Source organism: Hypanus sabinus, chromosome 3 (genome assembly GCF_030144855.1).
Source record: "Hypanus sabinus isolate sHypSab1 chromosome 3, sHypSab1.hap1, whole genome shotgun sequence".
In the NCBI taxonomy this organism is placed as follows: Eukaryota; Metazoa; Chordata; class Chondrichthyes; order Myliobatiformes; family Dasyatidae; genus Hypanus; species Hypanus sabinus.
In genome coordinates, this window is record NC_082708.1 from 98,752,731 (window position 1) to 98,772,074 (window position 19,344).

Sequence of the window (19,344 nt, forward strand, 5' to 3'; positions counted from 1 at the left end):
TCCATCAGGACAACTATCCGGATGGTGGCCACCAGGTTCGTTTGGCACGGACTCTGCAAGCAGGTCAGTGAATGGGCCAAAACGTGCATGCACTGCGAAACAGCCAAGGTGCAGCGGCACACCAAAGCCCTGCTACAGCAGTTCCACCCCACCCGCTGGCGTTTCGACCACATTCATGTGGATATCGTGGGCCCCCTGCCAGTGTTGCGAGGAGCGCGTCACCTCCTGACTATCGTGGACCGATTCACAAGATGGCCAGAGGCGATCCCGCTCACCGACACCACCTCCGAATCTTGTGCCCGGGCACTGATTGCAACCTGGGTATCTCGCTTTGGTGTACCGGCCCACATCACCTCCGACAGAAGCTCCCAGTTCACCTCCAGCCTGTGGTCAGCTATGGCCAGCCTTTTGGGGACACAGCTGCATCACACAATTGCTTACCACCCACAGTCGAACGGACTGGTAGAGCGTTTCCATCGTCACCTGAAGTCGGCTCTCATGGCCCACCTCAAAGGGCCTAACTGGGTGGATGAGCTTCCCTGGGTCCTGCTCGGAATCCGCATGGCACCCAAAGAGGGTCTGCACGCCTCGTCGGCCGAGTTGATGTATGGTGCACCCCTGGTCATCCCAGGGGAGTTCATACCAGCCCCAAGGGGGCAAGAGGAAGAACCCGCAGCAGTCCTGGGCAGACTACGCTAGAGGTTCGGTAACCGGCCCCCATACCCACTTCGCAGCATGGGCAGAACCCGACCTGCGTACCCAAAGACCTGCAGAACTGTAAATTTGTTTTTGTATGATGGGGCAGACATCGGGCACCGTTACTGCGGCCCTATGAGGGGCCGTTTACAGTGATCAGAAACAATGGGTCCACATTCGTGCTGGACATTGGGGGGAAAGAGGAGGTTTTCACGGTGGACCGACTCAAACCAGCCCATGTGGACTTGATGCAGCCGGTCGAGATTCCGGCACCGCGGCATAGAGGCAGACCTCCCAAACAGAGGCTGATCCAGACTGTGGGCATTGGGGAGTGTATCACCGGTTCTGGGGGGGGATGGTTATGTGGCGACCCACTTCCCTGCACACTCAAAATGGCTCACAAAGCGGTGTGCACCAGCATTGAGGCTGGTCCCAAAGAGGGCGCCAAGCCTCCTTCACCAGCAAGGGGAAAAGCCCGCGCGTGGGACGGGACTGCGAATACGCACCCCTTACAGCATTCCTGCCCGGGGAGGGCGGGATCAGGAAGGCTTTAAAGCGAGGCCGCGAAGTTTGAATAAATCTCTTTTTGCAACTGCAGCTCACCAACTCCATGTCGTTATTTCAGTGCTGCGTGTAGCACACCGCTACAGTACAGTGCTAAAGTGGTTTCAATCATATTTATAGGATAGGGTCTATTTTGTATCGATTGGTAGATGTATATCTGACTGAACAAAATAACATGTGGAGTGCCTCAAGGGTCTAGGGCCTCTTCTGTTAAATGTATATATTTAACATATATCATCTAGCTCATGTCAACAAAATATCTGACCATAATTATGCAGATGACACTCAGATTTATATAATAATGTCATCATAACTATGGTACCATACAATCACTAAAAAACTATATTGAACAAATCTCTGAATGGATGAGCCAAAATTTCCTGCAGTTAAACAAAGATAAAATTGAAATAATTGTTTTTGGTGCCAAAAAAGAATGATTAAAAGTCAGTGCTGACTTAGAATCCCTGTTGTTACAGACTACAAACCAAGCCCGAAACCTTGGTGTTGTGATGGACTCTGACTTAAACTTTAACCACTATATGAAGACAATTACAAAGTCAGCCTGTTACCATCTTAAAAATAATGAGAGTTAAAGGGCTTATTTCTCAGTAAGATCTAGAAAAACTAATCTGTGCATTTATTTTTTAGGAGGCTCAGCTAATATAGTGATGTTTTCACAGGTCTCTGTTAAAAAAAAATCTGCAGCTCATTCAGAACTCTGCTGCTAGAGTCCTCACTAAGGCCAAGAAAGACCAACATATCACTCCAGTTCTCCGATCACTCCACTGGCTTCCTGTCCGTCAGAGGATTGACTTTAAAATATTACCACTGGTTATAAAACACTGAATGGTCTCGGGCCAAAATACGTCTCCAATCTCTTGCTGCATTATGAACCTTCCCGAGTCTCAGGTTGTCTGGGGGCAGGTCTGCTTACTGTCCCCAGGGTCAAAGCTAAACATGGTGAAACAGCTTTTAGTCACTCTGCTCCACATATCTGGAATAACCTTTCAGAGGATCTGCAGTCTGTCCCAAGTTCAAGCTCTTAAATTAAGGCTTAAAACTTTTATTTTTGCTGTAGCTTTGATTAGAATGTCCTGCACTATAACTTATCATATGTATATTTTATGTGATTTTATTCTCCTATTTGTTGCCTGAAATTTGAAGTTTGATGTTTATACCTTGTTCTATGTAAAGCACTTTGAACTACCTAGTGTTTGAAAAGTGTTATACAAATTCATCACTATTATTCTGTTAATACATCCCTATTAATCTGTTAACAATGAGCAATTTCTTTACACACTTGCTTCATAAGGTCCCACTCACCACTGGGTGTCCATCATAAGGACCCTCCAGAGTCACACTGATCTTTTAGACCATAAGATATAGGAGCAGAAGTAGGCCATTTGGACCATCGAGTCTGCTCTGCCATTCAATCATGGGCTGATCCAATTCTTCCCACTCCCCTGCCTTCTCCCCACACCCTTACGCCCTGGCTAACCAAGAACCTATCTACCTCTGCCTTGAATGCACCCAATGACTTGACATCTGCAGCTGCCTGTGGCAATAAATTCCACAGATTTACAACCCTCTGACTGAAGTATTTTCTCTGCAATGGTTTATTTCTTTTGTTTCTAATATCTGTGTTGACTGGGAGTGGCTTCTTCTCTCAGATTGTGTGACTAATGAACAATCTTCCATCACTAGGACAGTGAGTGTTTGCTGCTAACCTGCATTGCACACTTCATATGCATTTTGAATTATATTTCCGTAACTTATTTGTGAGAATATTTTGTTTTCCTGCAGGTGCTGTGTGTGTTGTTTCTTCTAGTACAGTCAGATGATAATAAACTTGATCATGATACAGACTCACTGGATGACCCTCCAAGGACGCTATCTCTCAGTAACGCTGTGGAATAGCAGATTGTTGCTGGCTGCCGAAGCAGAAATCCATCCAGTGACCTCGCAAGCTTGCAGCACGTTATGAATAAAGTGCTGGGAACAACCATTAGAGATTAGAGTGAGTAGGCTACATCTTGTTCGGTAACACAAAGGTACAACTAGGATCTGGGATTGGAGCTTGGGTAGGGCTGGAGTTTTGTGAAGATGGTTTTTATGGACTGGAAAGGTAGGTTCCAGTTTATAAGATCACAAGAACATAAGGAGCAGAATTAGGTATCTGGCCCAATAAGTCTGCTCTGCCCATTAATCATGGCTGATTTATTTTCTCTCTCAACCCCATTCTACTGCCTTTTGCCAATAAGCTTTGATGCCCTTCTTAATTAATTACCTATCAACCTCATCTTTAAATATACCCAGCCACCTGTGGCAAGAAGTTACACAGATGGTGAATCCCTCTGGCTGGAGAAATTTCTCCTCATCCCACAGGTTCCAAAGGAACCTTCTATTCTGTGGCCGTAACCTCTGGTGCTAAACTCTTCAATCACTGGACACATCCTCCACAATATTTGCTGCATTCCAATGAAATCCACCCCCCTACATTCTTCTAAACTTTAGCAAGTATAGGCCCAGAGCCATAAGACTCTCCTCATATGTTAACATTTTCATTCCTGAGAAGATTCTCACAACCTTCCTACAGACCTTTTCCAGTGCTAGCACACCATTTATTAGCATGGGGCCAAAACTGCTCAGAGTACTCCAAACGTAGTCTGACCAATGTCTTATGAAGCCTCAGAATTACATCCTTACTTTTATATTCTAGTCCTTTCAAAATGAATGCTAACATTGCATTTGCCTTTCCCACTGCCAGCTCATCCTACAAATTAACCTTTAGGGAATCCTGCACAAGGTCTCCCAAATCCCTTTGCACCTCTGATTTCTGAATTTTCTCCCCATTTAGAAAACAGTCTGTGTTTTTGTCCCTTCTACGAAAGTATGTAACCATACACTTCCATACGCTGTATTCCATCTGCCACTTCTTTGCCCATTCTCCCTATCTGTTTAAGTCCTTCTGTAGCCTCCCTGCTTCTTCAAAACTACCTGCCTCTCCACCTGTCTTCATATCATCTGCAAACCTGGCCATAAAGCATCACTTCCATCTTCCAAAAAGGCCCCATTCATTTCTACTCTTTGCCCTCTGCCAGTCAGCCAATCTTCTGTCCATGCTAGTTAGTATATTTCCTGTAATACCATGGACTTCTGATTAGCAGCCTAATGTGCAGCATCTTGTCAACAGAAATTCCAAGTAAACAGCGTTCACTAGCTTGTATTTGCCAATTTTGCCTGTTGTCGCCTCAAAAATTCCAGCAGATTTACTGGGCATGATTTCCACTTAAGGGAACCATGTACACTTCGGCCTATTTCATTGTGTGCCTCTAAGTACCAGAAATCGTTATCCTGAATGATGGACTCGAAATTCTTGCCAACCACTGGTCAAGCTAACTAGCCGATAATTTCCAGTCCATTGCACCACCCCCCCCCGCACCTAAAGAGTGGAGTGACGTTTGTGATTCTCCATTACTACTGAATTCGAAAGCGGAAGAAGATTTTAACAGTTTTGATAAGATAGCTCTATGAATGTAAACCATTCTAAATGCTCCTATAAAGTAATTTCAGTTACCAAAAATTACTCCCATGCAGGACACCCATATTAAAACACATTGAAGAATCTCAATTCACAGTGAGTTCATTTGACAATTAAAGATTCCCTCAACCACTTCCTAATTTTCCTTCACAAATTATTAGGTCAAGCTCCAATTATCATCTAAGGTGAGGATGATCTGTCTGTATGTTATATTTCACACCAGCCTGACACCTCCTCCTCTGACTCCTGAGGAGAGAGTCCACGTTTTTGATGGCTGCCGTCGCTCCCATGTCTGACAGTGCTGGATCTATTGAATTATAGGAATCCTTGGAACAATTATTGGAAAAAAAAGCACCTGGATAAATATGAGTAGTTGAAAGAGATTTTATTTCATGCAAATAAAAGCTCCAAAGATCACTAATTAATTTGATTTTAATTGGCTGGACACCAGAAATGATTTCATCTCTTGTTTGATGACAGTTTAAGAGGTGTGACATGTCCTCAGAATCTGATTCAGGTTTCATATCACTGGCATATGTCGTGAAATTAGTTGGTATGCAGCAGCAGTACAATGCAATACATAAAAAAAGTTGAATTAAAATAAGTAGAGCAAAAAGAGAAACAAAGTAGTGAGGTAACGTTCATGGGTTCAATGTCCATTCAGAAATCAGATGGCAGAGAAGAAGAAGGTGTTTCTGAATCGTTGAGTGTGTGCTTTCAGCTTCTGTACTTCCTCCCTGATGGTAACAATGAGAAGAGGGCATGTCCTGTGTCATGGGGGTCTTGATGGTGGATGATGCCTTTTTGACACATCGCTCCTTGAAGTTGTTCTGGTTGCTGGCAAGGCTGGTGCCCATGATGGAGCTGACTGAGTTTACGATTCTTTGCAGCTTAATTCCATCCTATGCAGTAGCCCCTCCCACCCCATATGAGATGCTGATGCAATCAGATAGAATGTCTCCATGGTACATCTGCAGAAATTTGCAGGTGTCTTTGGTGACAAACCAAATCTTAAACTCCTAATGAAACACAGCAGCTGTTGTGCCTTCTTTGTAACTGCTTTGATAAGCTGGGCCCAGCATGGGTCCTCGGAAATGCTGACACCCAGCGAGGTGAAATTGCTCGTCCTTTCCAATTCTGATCCCTCTATGAGGACTGGTGTGTGATCTCCTTGCCGTACCCTTCATGAAGTCCGCAATCAATTCTTTGGCTGTACTGAGGTCGCTGTTGTGACACTGCTCAACCAGTACGCCTTCTCATCGCCATCTGAAATTCTGTCAACAATAGTTGTGTCATCAGCATTTAGGTGACATCTGAGCTGTGCGTAGCCGCACAGCATGGGTGTAGAGAGAGTAGAGCAGTGGGCTAAGCACACATCCCCGAGGTGTGCCAGTTTTGATCATCAAGGTTACACACGGACTGGGATCTTCCGGTGAGGAAGTCAAGGATCCAGTTGCGGAGGGAAGTACAGAGGCCCAGATTTTGGGGCTTTTTGATCAAACCTGCAGGAATGCTGAACTGTAGTCAATAAACAGCAACTTGATGTAAGTATTAGTATTAGTATTGTCCATGTGATCCAAGGACACATGAAGAGCCAATAACATCGCATCCTCTGTAGCCCTATTGTGGCAAAAGGCAAATTGCATATCTTGGAATTGCCGTGGAAAGCAGAAAAAGTGAAGTGATCAAGAAATTTTTAAAAATCTTTATTTTTTAAAATTTGGATTATTTTACACAAAGAGAGAGCTATTTGCAATGTATTGGACAACTACCAAAGCACATATTACATGGACAAATTTAAAAGCATATATATCTAGAGAAGGGAGCACAACATATGCTTGAACACAACAGAAATAGGAATCACTTGGCAAAAGGGTGGTTGACAATGGACTTAGTTTGGGGAACAGATGGAGAAGTATTTCCTCTGAAATGGGATCAGGATATATATATATATATATGTTTAGTGGTGAAAATATATAAAAAGAACAAATTTACATCTCTTTAATAAATCAGAAGGAAAGAAAGAAAGAAATGCTCTACATTTACAATAATATTAAAATGAATCTTGAACCTATCTAAAGTTAGAAAGAACTTGTAACTCTAAGCACCACTTCACAACATCAGGGCATCCCGAATGGTTTGCAGCCAATAAAGTATTTCTGAAGTGTAATTGTTGCATTAGTAAAAAGAAGCATGTAAATTATTTTTGTAGACTGAGGCCATATGAACTGCAATAAAATAAATAGCAGGATAATCTAGATTTAAAGATGTAAATTGAAAGACACATATTGATCAGGGTTCAAGGGATAAGGTCTGCAATTTATTTTGGGGATCTTTGATATTTAACAGGCAGGTCTATTTCCTTGTCCCAGGAATAATACCTCTAAAATGATGACATTGAATTTGTGGTCCATAGTATGCATTTACATGCTAAAGGAGGGTTTGAAACCACAATCTGACAATGCAGAGCAGACATTTATTTACACTGCATGTTGTTAAAGATGACCTGGTAAAAAGAATTGTGAAGTTATTGGCCCTTAGAATTACTATGGAGGACAATAGGCAGAGAATTTAAGCATGATTAAATTCAGTTTGTTGCTTCAGCCATGTAAGACCACAGTTATTGAAAAGTGAAAATGCTGGAACATTGAAATAAAAACAAAACAAACCATATGAAGCATCCTATGCAGATATGTCACAACTCGGTATGAGTACTGCTTTGCCTGAGACCACAAGGATCTGCAGAGAGCTCTAGACACAGTCCAACACATCACAGAGACCCTACCCTCCCTAGGCATTCTCTTCATGCCAGGCTGAAGATACAAAAGGCTGAAAGCATGTACCACAAGGTTCAGGAACAGTTTCTATTCTGTTGTTATATGACTTTTGAACAGCTCCTCGGGCCAGTAAGATGGACTCATGACTGCTCAATCTACACTGTTAAGAACTTGCATTTTATTGGCTGCCTACACGGCACTTCCTCTGTAAATTTAATACTTTATTCTGTATCCGGTTACTGATTTCCCTTGTAGCACCTCAATGCACTGTTATAATGAAATGATCTGTACAGATGGCATGCAAAACAGATTTTCTTTGTACCTCATTACTTGTGACAATAAAAAATCAATTTACCAGTTTTACTTATTTAAAGTTTCTCAGCTGGTCAGCCAACATCTGTAGTGAGGCAAACAGAGTTGGCATTTTGCATCAGTGCCCTTTTGTTAGATTATTTAAAGATTTATTTTGGGGCAGTTTATGGCATGACTTTACCGTGGTTTGTCCATACGTGATGATTATAGGAAGAGATTCCAGGGCCAGAAGAGTCATGCTACCTCGGTCCCAAGACGTTTACACCTCTTTGCCCTTGGTGTTCTCTTCCCGATCCCAAGATTCTCCAAGAAGCTGCACCTAATTACTATTATAAGTATTGTCTTAAATTTCCTGGTTCCCCAGTGATTGGCTCATACAGCACCAAGTTATGCTGCTACCCGCCTGCTGGATCAGACGTTTAACTGACTGCATGCATTTGCTTGGCATGGCAAGCTTAGAGGCTTCCAGCGTTCTCGCTCTCATTGTGTCACTGGTGACCTTTCTTCCTAATTCTCTTACTCTTAGGTCCTTTACTCTCTGATTGTTCTGCCAGAGCAAAATTGTTCACTCTATAAAAGCACCTCAGACTTACGAGCAACATTTTTAATTTCTTAACCTTCTCTGTTCAGCATAGAACTCCCAGCTCCAAGCTCTTCTGGGAGAAGTTCACAGCACAATTATCAAAGTCTTTTCATCCTTCCAAATTGTAGTGCTCAGAATTGTAATTCTGATCATCTGATTACATATTATTGAGATGTATGCATGATGAATAATGCAACTGAAATAAATACTATACAGCTATTTTGCTCCAGTAGAATACTTCGCTATCTAAGTCAGTGCTCTAGAGTGTGGTTATGTTTTTGTAGGTTGTTGGACCAAAGGTTGGAATTCTCTCTAAGGTGTCCCCTGTATTTGAGGTTTTGCTGGCTGCTCATTGTGGAGAACCTAGTCTCTCCTTGGCATTATGGGGGCTGCAAAGAATAAAAGCGATCAGGACCATCACAGAGGCTGCTGAGTGAGCCTCCAGAAGGCTATGGAGAAAGAGCAGATCAGTGCTGCTGGGATACAAGCCGGGACCTGATTGACCCAGGCTGGGTCGCCTGGGCAAGGGTTGAAATGCCCAAAACACCCAACGATCCCAGGTTACATCAGTGGTGGCAGGTCCCAGCACATCCTAGGATGTACCCCTGCATCATAATTGCTTGATGTAGAAATTTCTGCTTGCTATGGACTGGGACTGCTCTTACTGAAATAAAAAGCTGGTAAACTAATGCACCCTTACTTAGTTATACTAGAAGTCTAAACTTATAGCCAACAATAAATGATCAATAACACTGGATGTTACCATCAGTTTTGTTTGAAAGTATACATGATAAACCTTTCTTTTGAAATTGACAGGCAGATTGCTTATTTTATGCACACTTAGGATTCCTAGTTAACAATTATTTTAAATAAATACAGTTTTGTTTTCAATGGATTCCTTATCAGCAGCTTGTCTTTGCTTGTTCTCCAGATTATTTTTTGAGTCAAGATGGGGCTCATTCCCCTCAGGTATGAAATCCAGCAATTGGGAGTCTACGCAGGAAAGCACGCCCGAGTCCTTGGATGATGATTTTGTCATATCTTTAAATTCAGTTTCATAGTTTCCATGGCTTGGAAAAGTCACAGGTCTAGGCACTGCATACTTGTTATCCTGGACTATTTCGAGGGGTACTTCGAAAGCCGAAGGGCCAATCTCACTAAAGGAGCGCTTCAAAGGATTGTGGTGGAAATCTGAAGCCGGAGAAGGCCACGGAACAGCATGGCACGTCATGGAGCAAGTGCAAGGCCGAGGAACATCATAAATGGCATAATTATTTGAGTCAAGAGAAGAGGACTCTGGACTCACTGCTACTGGCTGCACCTTTGTCTTCTTTGCAGCTTTCTGATTGGTTTGAGTAATGATGGAATCATTGCTTGCAGCAGGACTGAATGTTTGAGATTCTTTGGACTGCTGAAGGATGTTCCTCTGGGAATTATTCAGCTCTCCTGGAGAGCTATTCCTGGAAAAATTGTCATAAGATGGTGGTGAGGAATATTTTGGGATATTCTCTGTCAATTGTCCATTCATTCTGGCCCCTTTGGAGTGTGTTGTTGCTTCTGTGTCATGTTTTGCTTCTTTAGGGAACTCCAGAGAAATGGCTTGAACTACCCTGTCAGGAAGCTTGAGGTAACGACAATTGCTTGGCCTCTTTTCCTTGTCATGTTCATTGCTTGTTTCCATGATGGCATTGTTTCCTTTTGTGTTTGCGCTGGTACTGGTCAAGTCCTGATCCTTTCTTACATGTGTAAAATGAGGTAGGTTGGAGCCAATTTGTGCATATGTCTCTTCATCTTTTTCTGACAGCATTTTCTGGATCTGAAACAGAAGATCTATTAATTTGTGTTCTGTACTAGAGCAAAGTACACACTAAGCAAAAGAAAAGTTACCTATTTTGTGGAAGACACACATAATAGTGAAGTGGGGACATCTCTTTTTCCCTTATTAGGGAGAGATACAGCTTGTGGTATGTTGAATACCGGGTGAACAAGTAGTCTTTGGGGTACTGCAAGTCTGTGTCTTTATTGATGCTTTGCTGCACACTTGAGTGCTCGGTGGGGGGTGCAGATGCTTTTTTGCTGGTGGGGGAGGGGGGTCATCGCTTTGCTGCTGCTTATGTGTGGGGGGCTCATTCATTCTTTAGGGCACTCCTCTGTTATCATGGATGTTTGCGAAGAAAAAGAATTTCAGGATGTATATTGTATACATTTCTCTGACATTAACTATACCTATTGAAACCTAATTATTTTAGCAGACAATTTAAAATGACACTACGTGTTTTCCTATTCAATCACGGTCTCTCCTTATTTTCATACATTTTGGGTGAAACTGGCATGTTTCATTTCACTTCTTGTCCTGGCCATCTATGTTACTCAGATTCCTCACAGTTAATGTCCTTTATGTATTTGCAGTGAAAATGGCAGACGTGATCAATATCATTCACTATTTTTTGGGAGATTCTCAGATGAACATATGGGAGATGTGTTTGCAACTTCAGGTCCAACATAAAACAACTGCATAAACCTAGCAGCTGGTTTGAATATAAATCACAATGACAGCTTAAGTGGGATTTTTGCAAATTCATACTTTCAGTGACCTTTTGTACACTATTATATCAGTATAACATAAACAGCATGTGAAGTCAAAAATCACATTTTCAGTTCAGCTGGTGGGATCTGGAATTCCTTTCTCCGAAGGCTGTGAACTACCAGAGCTTCTGAACTGAGCTGCATAGGGTTTCATTAGGCTAGGTCATCCAGGCATGCAGAGCAAAGGTGGGGAGATATAAATATAATCAAATAACTGAATGAAGTAGAGGCCAGGCTTAAGAGACTTAATGGCTCAGTACTCTTTATGATGTCCCTTATAAGCCAAACTTTATTTTGTGATTTTTAAAAAAAATTACAAAACTTGTTTTATTTTATTAAGTGTGAGTACCTGGCTCAGTTTAAAATAGATGAGAGCTACTCCAATGATAGCTGCAAGGCACACTACCAAAACCATCACAAGCAGGACAATAGCCACCGTTAAATATGCCCGAAGTGGATTGGAACCTTCTGGTGCTCCATCATCAGCAGTTAACTGTCCTGTCACAGGTACCTAGAGTGGGAGTACAGAGAAAATAAATTACTCACACCCTTGTCTCAATCGCATACGGTATTATGGTCTTAAAAGGTAGTTTCAGGTAGATTGGAAAGCAGAAGCAAATCTACAAAAAGAATTTGCTTGATTTCAGTAAATGGTGGACCAGGATCTGATTAAGCTACTCCTGTTTTTAATTGGTATTTTCATATCATGGGTGAATTTACATAGTGGCGTAATTTGGAATGATGCCTTTAGAGTCATAGAGAAGTACAGCACAGAAACAGGCCCTCAGCCCATCTAGTCCATTGTGAAACAATTTAAACTGCCTTTGGACCTGTGCATGTATAGTGTAGGAGTGGGAATAAGCCACATGGGCCTCATGCCTGCTTTGCGATTCAATAAGATTGTGACTGATCTAATATTAGAATATAGAACGTAGAACAGTACAGCACAGGAACAGGCCATTCAGCCACAATGTTGTGCTGAACTGGCTAAAAATTAAATAAAAAAACTCCCAAAAACTAATCCCTCTTACCTACACAAAGTCCATGTATAGAACATGGAACAATGTTGGCCTTGGCCCACTCTTTGATTCTCCTAAATTTGAGAAGTTTATCTCATCCTTGACTGTACTTGGATTTTAGTAAATACCTTAATCTCCTCTGAAGCTATGCCACTAAGTAAATTCACCCATGACATGAAGATACCAAATTGGAGCGGCTCATTCAGATCCTGGTCCATCAGTTAATAAAATCATGCATTATTTGTAAATTTGCTTCTGATTTTCCATGTACCTGCAATTATCTTTTAAGACAATAAGACTATAAGGCGAAGGAGCAGAATTAGGCTATTAGGTCTAATCAGAGTCTGCTCTGCCATTAGATCATGGCTGATTTATTTTCCATATCAACCCCATTTTCCTTGTAATCTTTGATACCATTACTAATCAAGAACCTTTCAACTTCCACTTTGAATGTACTCAATGAATTGGTCTCCACAGCCGTCTGTGATAATGAATTCCATTCTCTAGCTAAAAGAATTCCTCTTCATCACTGTTATAAAGGGATGTTCTTCTAGTCTGAGGCTGTGCCCTCTGATCTATTGGAAGCGTCCTCTCATATCCACTCTATCCAACATTCAGTAGGTTTCAATAAGATCCCCCTTCATTCTTCTCATCTCCAGTGAGTACAGGCACAGGGCTATCAAATGCTCCTCATCTGCTAACTCTTTCATTACTAGGATAATTTTTGTAATGCTTAGAATTAATTCATGTAATTTAAAATACAAATACACACAATAAAATTTTGTTTTTACTATCAAAGCATACTACATATTCAAAATATATACTATATACTCACGTGCCTTTATAATTCTCTTTACTCCACTGTAATAATAATATGTGCAATTTTAGCTTCTCCATCTCAAACTACAGAGTGAATCATATCATATTATGATCACTGCCTCCTAAGGGTTCCTTTACTTTAAGCTCCCTAATCAAATGCATAGCACCAATTCCAGAACTGCCTTTCCTGTGGGTTCAGCCACAAGCTGCTCAATAAAGCATCATATAAGCACAAATTCCTCTCTTGATAACCAGTACCAATCTGATTTTCCCAATCTACCCACATAGGCAACTTTACCAGCAGATCCATCTGCCTAAACGTGTATCCTTGGATGCTTAGCTTCCAGTAGAGATCTTGTAACCATGACTCAGTGGTGCCTACAACATCATACCTGCTCATTTCTAACTTCGCTTCAAGCCTGTCTACCTTATTTTAAATATTATGTGCATTCAAATATTACACTTTCAATCTGCATTCACCACCCTTTTCAAACTTGTCACTGAAAGTGATATTCTTATCTTTTTTTAAACATTGTCTTATTCTTTATTCTGGAGACTTCAGTAACCTCTTCACCTCTTCACTGTCCTTCACCTTTTCTTTCTAGATACTCTTCCAAGCTGTGAACCCACCTCTTTACTTACCAATATCTATCTACTTCTGTTATTAAAATATTGAAAGGTTCTGATTGTACCATCCTCCTAGGAAGAGAGACAAAGGCAAACACAGAACAACTTTATTATCAAAGCACATACTATACATTTTCATATACTGCCTTGAGATTTATTTTTTGTAGCCACTTGCAGGAAAAGTAAAGAAGTACAATAGAATCTATGAAAAAAATACATAAACAAACCTAACCAATGTGTAAAAGAAGGCCATCTGTACAAGTAAAGAAGTAAAACTGAGAACATGATTTGTAAAAGAGACATTGAAAGTGAGTCTGTAGATTGCAGAATCAGTTCAGAGTTGTGGTCAGAGAAAATATTCATCTTGGTTCAGGAGCTTGATGGTTACTGATCCTGAACCCGATCCTGTGGTACCCAAGGCTTCTGTACCTCTTCCCTGATGGCAACAGAGAGAAAAGACCATAGCCTGCATGGTGATGAGTGTAGCTTTCCAGCAGAGGGCTGTGCCTGAGATGCACAGGGCTATATTCACTACCTTCACCTTTTTTTTTCTCTTCTGGTCATTGGTGTCTCCAAACCAGGATATATCAGGATTCCAGGATATATTTAGGACACTCTCCACTGTACATCTATTGCAGTTGTCAAAGATTTTGGTGCCATGCTGAACCTATGCAAATTTCTAAGAACATAAATGCAATGTCATGTCTTCTTTGTGATGGCATTTACATGCTGGTATCAGGGAAGATTTTGTGATTTGTTAACACTGAGGAATTTAAACCTACTGACACTCTCCACATCTGATCCCTTAGAGAGGACCAGTTCTCAGACCTCCATCTTCCTTCTGTTGTTAATAATCAGCTCATTAGTTTTGCTGATGTTGAGTGAGAGGTCGTTGTTGTGGTACCATTCAACCAGATCTTCATTCTCCCTCCTTCCTATGTGCCAATTCAGCCAGCAACACTGGTGTCATCAGTAAACCCGCATCTATCTGCCATTGGTGGAATGATATAACAAAAACTTCCATCTTTGGAAATTCTGGCACACACAATCTTTCTGTGCCCCAGTAGGAATCCTTTACTTCTCCTGGAAGTTAAAGGTGAATGTCATAGGTTTCATATTATTTAAATTTTTTTATTAATGTGTGCCCCATGCTGAAACTATTTTGTCATCATGTGTAAAATAACACCAGAAAAGTAACTGTTGCTCTTGAGTCAACTGGCAGTTGCAAGTGCCTGGTGCAGTTTATCCTAGGGGGATGAAATCTTGCGTAATGCCTTGTTTAAGATTTCTTCTACTATGTTGTGAGGAGGAACCGTGATGTCCAATTGGGATGGTGGGGTGGAGAGAAGGTTCTAGAGGGAGCTGGGTGGACACAGATTTCTGATGGACAGTAGTCAGGTTTGTGGTCTTTTGGAGGAAGTTATGGAGCGGAGTGGATCTGGGAAGACTCCTGGAGGATCCTATCTGAAGGGGAGACCCTAATGCAAGGAGTACTTCGCAAGATGAAGGAGTCCATGAAGGGACTGTGATTGGTGATAAGAATTCAACACTGTGAGTAAAATGGTACACAAAACTACGATCAAAACGAGCTCCAGTGTTTATGTGCACATTCAGACTGGTTTAACTATATTTCACCCTTTTTTCATTTCTTTTTCCTATTAGCTGTTTGATAAAGCTGAAATTGGTAAATATACTTTATAATTTTATGTGGAGCATGATCTGTTAGTTCTCGGTGACCGATAATTATGTATGGGCAGTATTTACATGCCATTCACTCAAATTGAGGTTTCTTTAATTAGAATTCCCAATATTCCTGTTTGATTGAGCCCCAGATCATACCGAATCTTTACGCAAGTTGCTTGTGAAAGGTGGTCTTCTCACCGTTGAGTCAGGTGGCTGTTAGCAGAGCTGGCTACCGAGTCAGGTTTGTATGCAAGCCCCAGTGAGAGCGTTACACATGTGCAAATCAACTTCTGACGCAAAACAAAGGTTAAGCACCCAGATTTCTAGGCTTTTCCATTACATGTAGAATCACTACATTGTACTGTATGTGGTACACCAGGTGCACTCTCACCCAAATCCTCTACCAGACAGATCTTCTCAGGTATTAAAAATGGTACTTGAGCAATACCCCAACTGACCAGCACTGTCATGGTTCTGAACTGAGCTGGAGTAATTGTAGTTATTTTCTTGCCTAACCTAACAATGAAGAGAAAGATGGATCATGATCTATCATTGGCAAACAGGATTAAGGGCAAAAGAATAATCAGGTAATGAGTAGGGACTGTTTGGGTCAACAGGGACTCTGTGTGCATGCAGATGTAATGTATGGTGAGGTTCTAAATGATTCCTTTTCATTTGTATTGACAATGGGAGTGGACTCTGTAGTTGGAAGATTCTACAACGAGAAGGAGAAATTCTAGTGTAAGTATTCTTCGTCTTAAGAATGGACAAATCTACAGGGCTGGATAAGATTTATCTGAGGCTGCTGTGTGAGCAAGCAAAGACATTTCTTGGCCTCTGGTTGGTGTTTTTAAATCTTTGCTGGTCTGAAATAAGTTATCAGATGACTGGAGAATAGAAAGTGTATTTCCCTTTTCAAGAATGGCACTGGGTTAAAGCCAACCAACTACAGAATGTAAGCCTAACACCAGTAGCAGCAAGTATGGCATTGGCAGATCTTATGTGATCAATATTTTTGAATGTTTTCATGGGAAGATAAAGTGTTTTGATCAGGATTGTATAGTAAATATGGTTTACAAGAATTTTGATAAGGTCCCTTCACTAAACATTTGGGCCAAGGAATTAAAGGCAAGTTGGTAAGTTGGAACTAAAATTGGCTTGGCATAGGAGATAGAAGGTGAAGGTAGAGGGTTGTCCCTGTAATTGAATATCTGTGACTAGTGGTGTTCCCCAAGGCTTTGTGCTGGGACCTCTTGCTGTTTAGAATGTACTGTATGTGAATGGTTTAGATGTGGATCAGAGAAGTGTGATCAATAAGCTTACAGATACAGGAAGATTGGTAGAGTTACTAAGAGTTTGGATGGTAGTCTTGGGTTCTTGAGCTACAGGAGAAATGGCAGATAGACCTTAGCCATATAAATGCAATGTGACGCATTTTGGGAATACTGTTGAGCTAGGACATAGAATAGGAATGATAAGGTATTGGAGTGTTAAGGAAAAGGGGACTTTGATATATGAGCCTAGTGATCCATAAAGTTAGTAGCGCAAGTAGACCATGTGATTACAATACAGAGGTAATGCTTCCACTTTATAAAGTATTAGTTGGGGCTCAGATGGAGCATTTTCTACATTTTGGCTCACCACTCTATAGGAAGGATATGATAATGCCAGATGGGTGCAGAGGTGATTCACCATAGTGTTGACTGGGATGAAGCATTTTGGTTATGAAGAGAGACCAGAGAGGCTGAGCTGTTTTCATTGGAGTGGGGTGGTTACTACGGGACATGATTGAGTTATATAAAGTTATCAAGGGTTAGATAGGGAAGACTGCAGGAATCATTTCCTCTTATCACAGTTGGATGAAAATAGAGGAGATAAATTTAGGATGAGGAAGAGGAGCATCTGTTTTCACTTAGAGAAAGGTGAGTATCTGGAATAAACTGCCTGTGAGAATGGTGCAAGCAAAGTCACTCACATCGTTTAAGAGTCACAGATTGCCTCAACATGGAAGGCTCCAGGACAAACCCTGGAAGGTGGAATGACTTTGGATCAGTGTGGGCATGATAGGCTGAATGACTTGTCTCCATGCTTCATGAATTGATGAATCTCTGATCTGACCAGGAAGGTATGCGGAGGAAACAATGGGACGTAGTTTGGGTGAAGAGTTCACAAAGACCTCTCTTCTCATGCGATGCAGTACGGGCTGAGTTTTCCATACCTGGCTGGTGTGGTGCATTCTGACCAGTGTGGTGCATACTGATCACATCTGAATCTGAAAACTTAATTCAGCCCGAGCACCACATTGTGGTCAAATCCTGTCTGTTTGGGGTTAGCAGCCAGCAAAACTTTGTGGGCTGAAAATCCTTTCCATAATTCCACAAAAAAAGTTGGTAAGTAGCTTGATCTGCAGTGGAAGACGATCTGGTTTGTGATGAAAGCATAGGGAGGTTGCAAAGGGATGTGCTTCAGTTAAAGACCAGGCAAATGGAGTATAATAATGGCCAATTTCACATTTTCCAGTTTGTTAGCAAAATTAGTAAAGAAGCATATGATCTGAATGCTAACAATATGGAAATGTACTTTACTTGTAGTAACAAAATGGCAGTTTTGTCAACAACAGAACAGAACCTGTTTTGTACCAGAGTGCTTTGCTAATACTCTTTGTGCAATGTTATGCTGATGGACTTCGAGTATACGACAAACTGCAGAAAGACAGGTGGATATGGTGACTGGAAGAATGCTGAATACACTTAATTAATTACTTAATTAATTAATTAAGTAGACTAACAGAATGCAACCTGTCCTTGAACTTGCGCAAGTAGATAACACTTGTGTATAAAAAAGTACATGAGCTGTTTGTTTTCTCGAAGCTTTCAATGGCTCTTGTGCGGTATAAATCTTCTCTGTCACTCAGCATCTTTAAAGACTGAAGCCACATCCCTCTAAGCTTTGGCATAGTATGAAGTTAAAAAGCAGTGCAGAAGCCACTGGTCAGCAACAGGATCAGGAGGGACAACCGGAACAACTATGATCACCTCCAGAGGTGTTCCCCTCAAGGCTAGGGCAGGTGGGGAACCAAGGGATGTATATTGATTTGGATGGCAGGAGAATTACAGGCTGTGGTAGAAAAACTGCCTGACCCAGAGACAGGTTTGGAAAAAGCTCTTCAGAAACTTAAAACTATTGTTTTGTGTCATGATCCTCGTATTATGGATTTGGAAACCTTAATAAGGGCATGGTTAGGCCCCAAGATTTAATTTTATTTGGTTAAATTGCAAGGCTTTCAAGAATACCAGAACCTGTCACCATGTCAAATGAAGATTTTTATAAAATTATGTTTGATGCATGACATGCTGCCTTTCCTAAATTGACTAATTGGTCTAAGATTATGGAGACGCAGGTAGGAGTGAGTCTGTAGGAGATTATATGCAGAAGATACTAGATGATGGAACCCAGACTGTGTGACCATTTACAGATGGATTTTATAGAGTTACGCTGGTGTGAAGGATATAAATATTTATTGGTCATCATTAACGTTTTTTCACGATGGGTTGAAACATTTCCTTGTATTAAGAATAATGCAGTTACAGTATCTAAATGTTTGTTGAAGGAAATCATCATAATATTTGGGATTCTTTGGAAACTGTCTAGTGACAATGATACTCACTTTACTGAGAAGAAAAAGTGTTGCAGGATGTATATTGTATACATTTCTCTGACTTTAAATTGGACTTTTGAACCTTATATGTAAGGCCTTATGTATTTCCATTGCAGCTATCACCCTCAGTCAGCAGGCTGAGTAGAAAAGATGAATTGAACAATTGAAACAAGAAATGTGTGAGTAATTGAATGTAAATGAGGCATATAAATTATTTTCTGTTCGAAAGAATGCCAAACATGCAATAAACTAAAAAAAAATCATGATATAGACAATGAAAAGACTAAAGCAGAAATCTTTGCATTAACTGAAAGGGTGCAGTCGTTGAACCGATACGCAATGTATGAAGTTTCAAAGCAAAATACAAAAAGTTAAATCACAGCCTCAAGCTTGACTGGGCGGTCCTTGCCCTGATACCTTGAGTGGGGCTACTAGTGATGCAACTGCTGGTGCTGCATTCTGGGAAACACCTACTTCGG

At 41.2% G+C, this 19,344-nt stretch overlaps 1 protein-coding gene across 1 annotated transcript in view; it reads right to left on the reverse strand.

Annotated features, from left to right (window-relative positions):
- Nucleotides 1–6,505: 6,505 nt before the first annotated feature.
- The window catches only part of LOC132390799 (uncharacterized), a 48,837-nt gene continuing 35,998 nt past the window's right edge, over nucleotides 6,506–19,344 (reverse strand). Inside the window, exons 2-3 of the mRNA XM_059963346.1 lie at nucleotides 11,409–11,570; nucleotides 6,506–10,289 (exon numbers count right to left, since the gene is read on the reverse strand). Coding sequence (XP_059819329.1) covers nucleotides 9,339–10,289; nucleotides 11,409–11,570 — 1,113 coding nt within the window. The 3' untranslated portion in view covers nucleotides 6,506–9,338. The remainder of the gene's footprint in view (nucleotides 10,290–11,408; nucleotides 11,571–19,344) is intronic.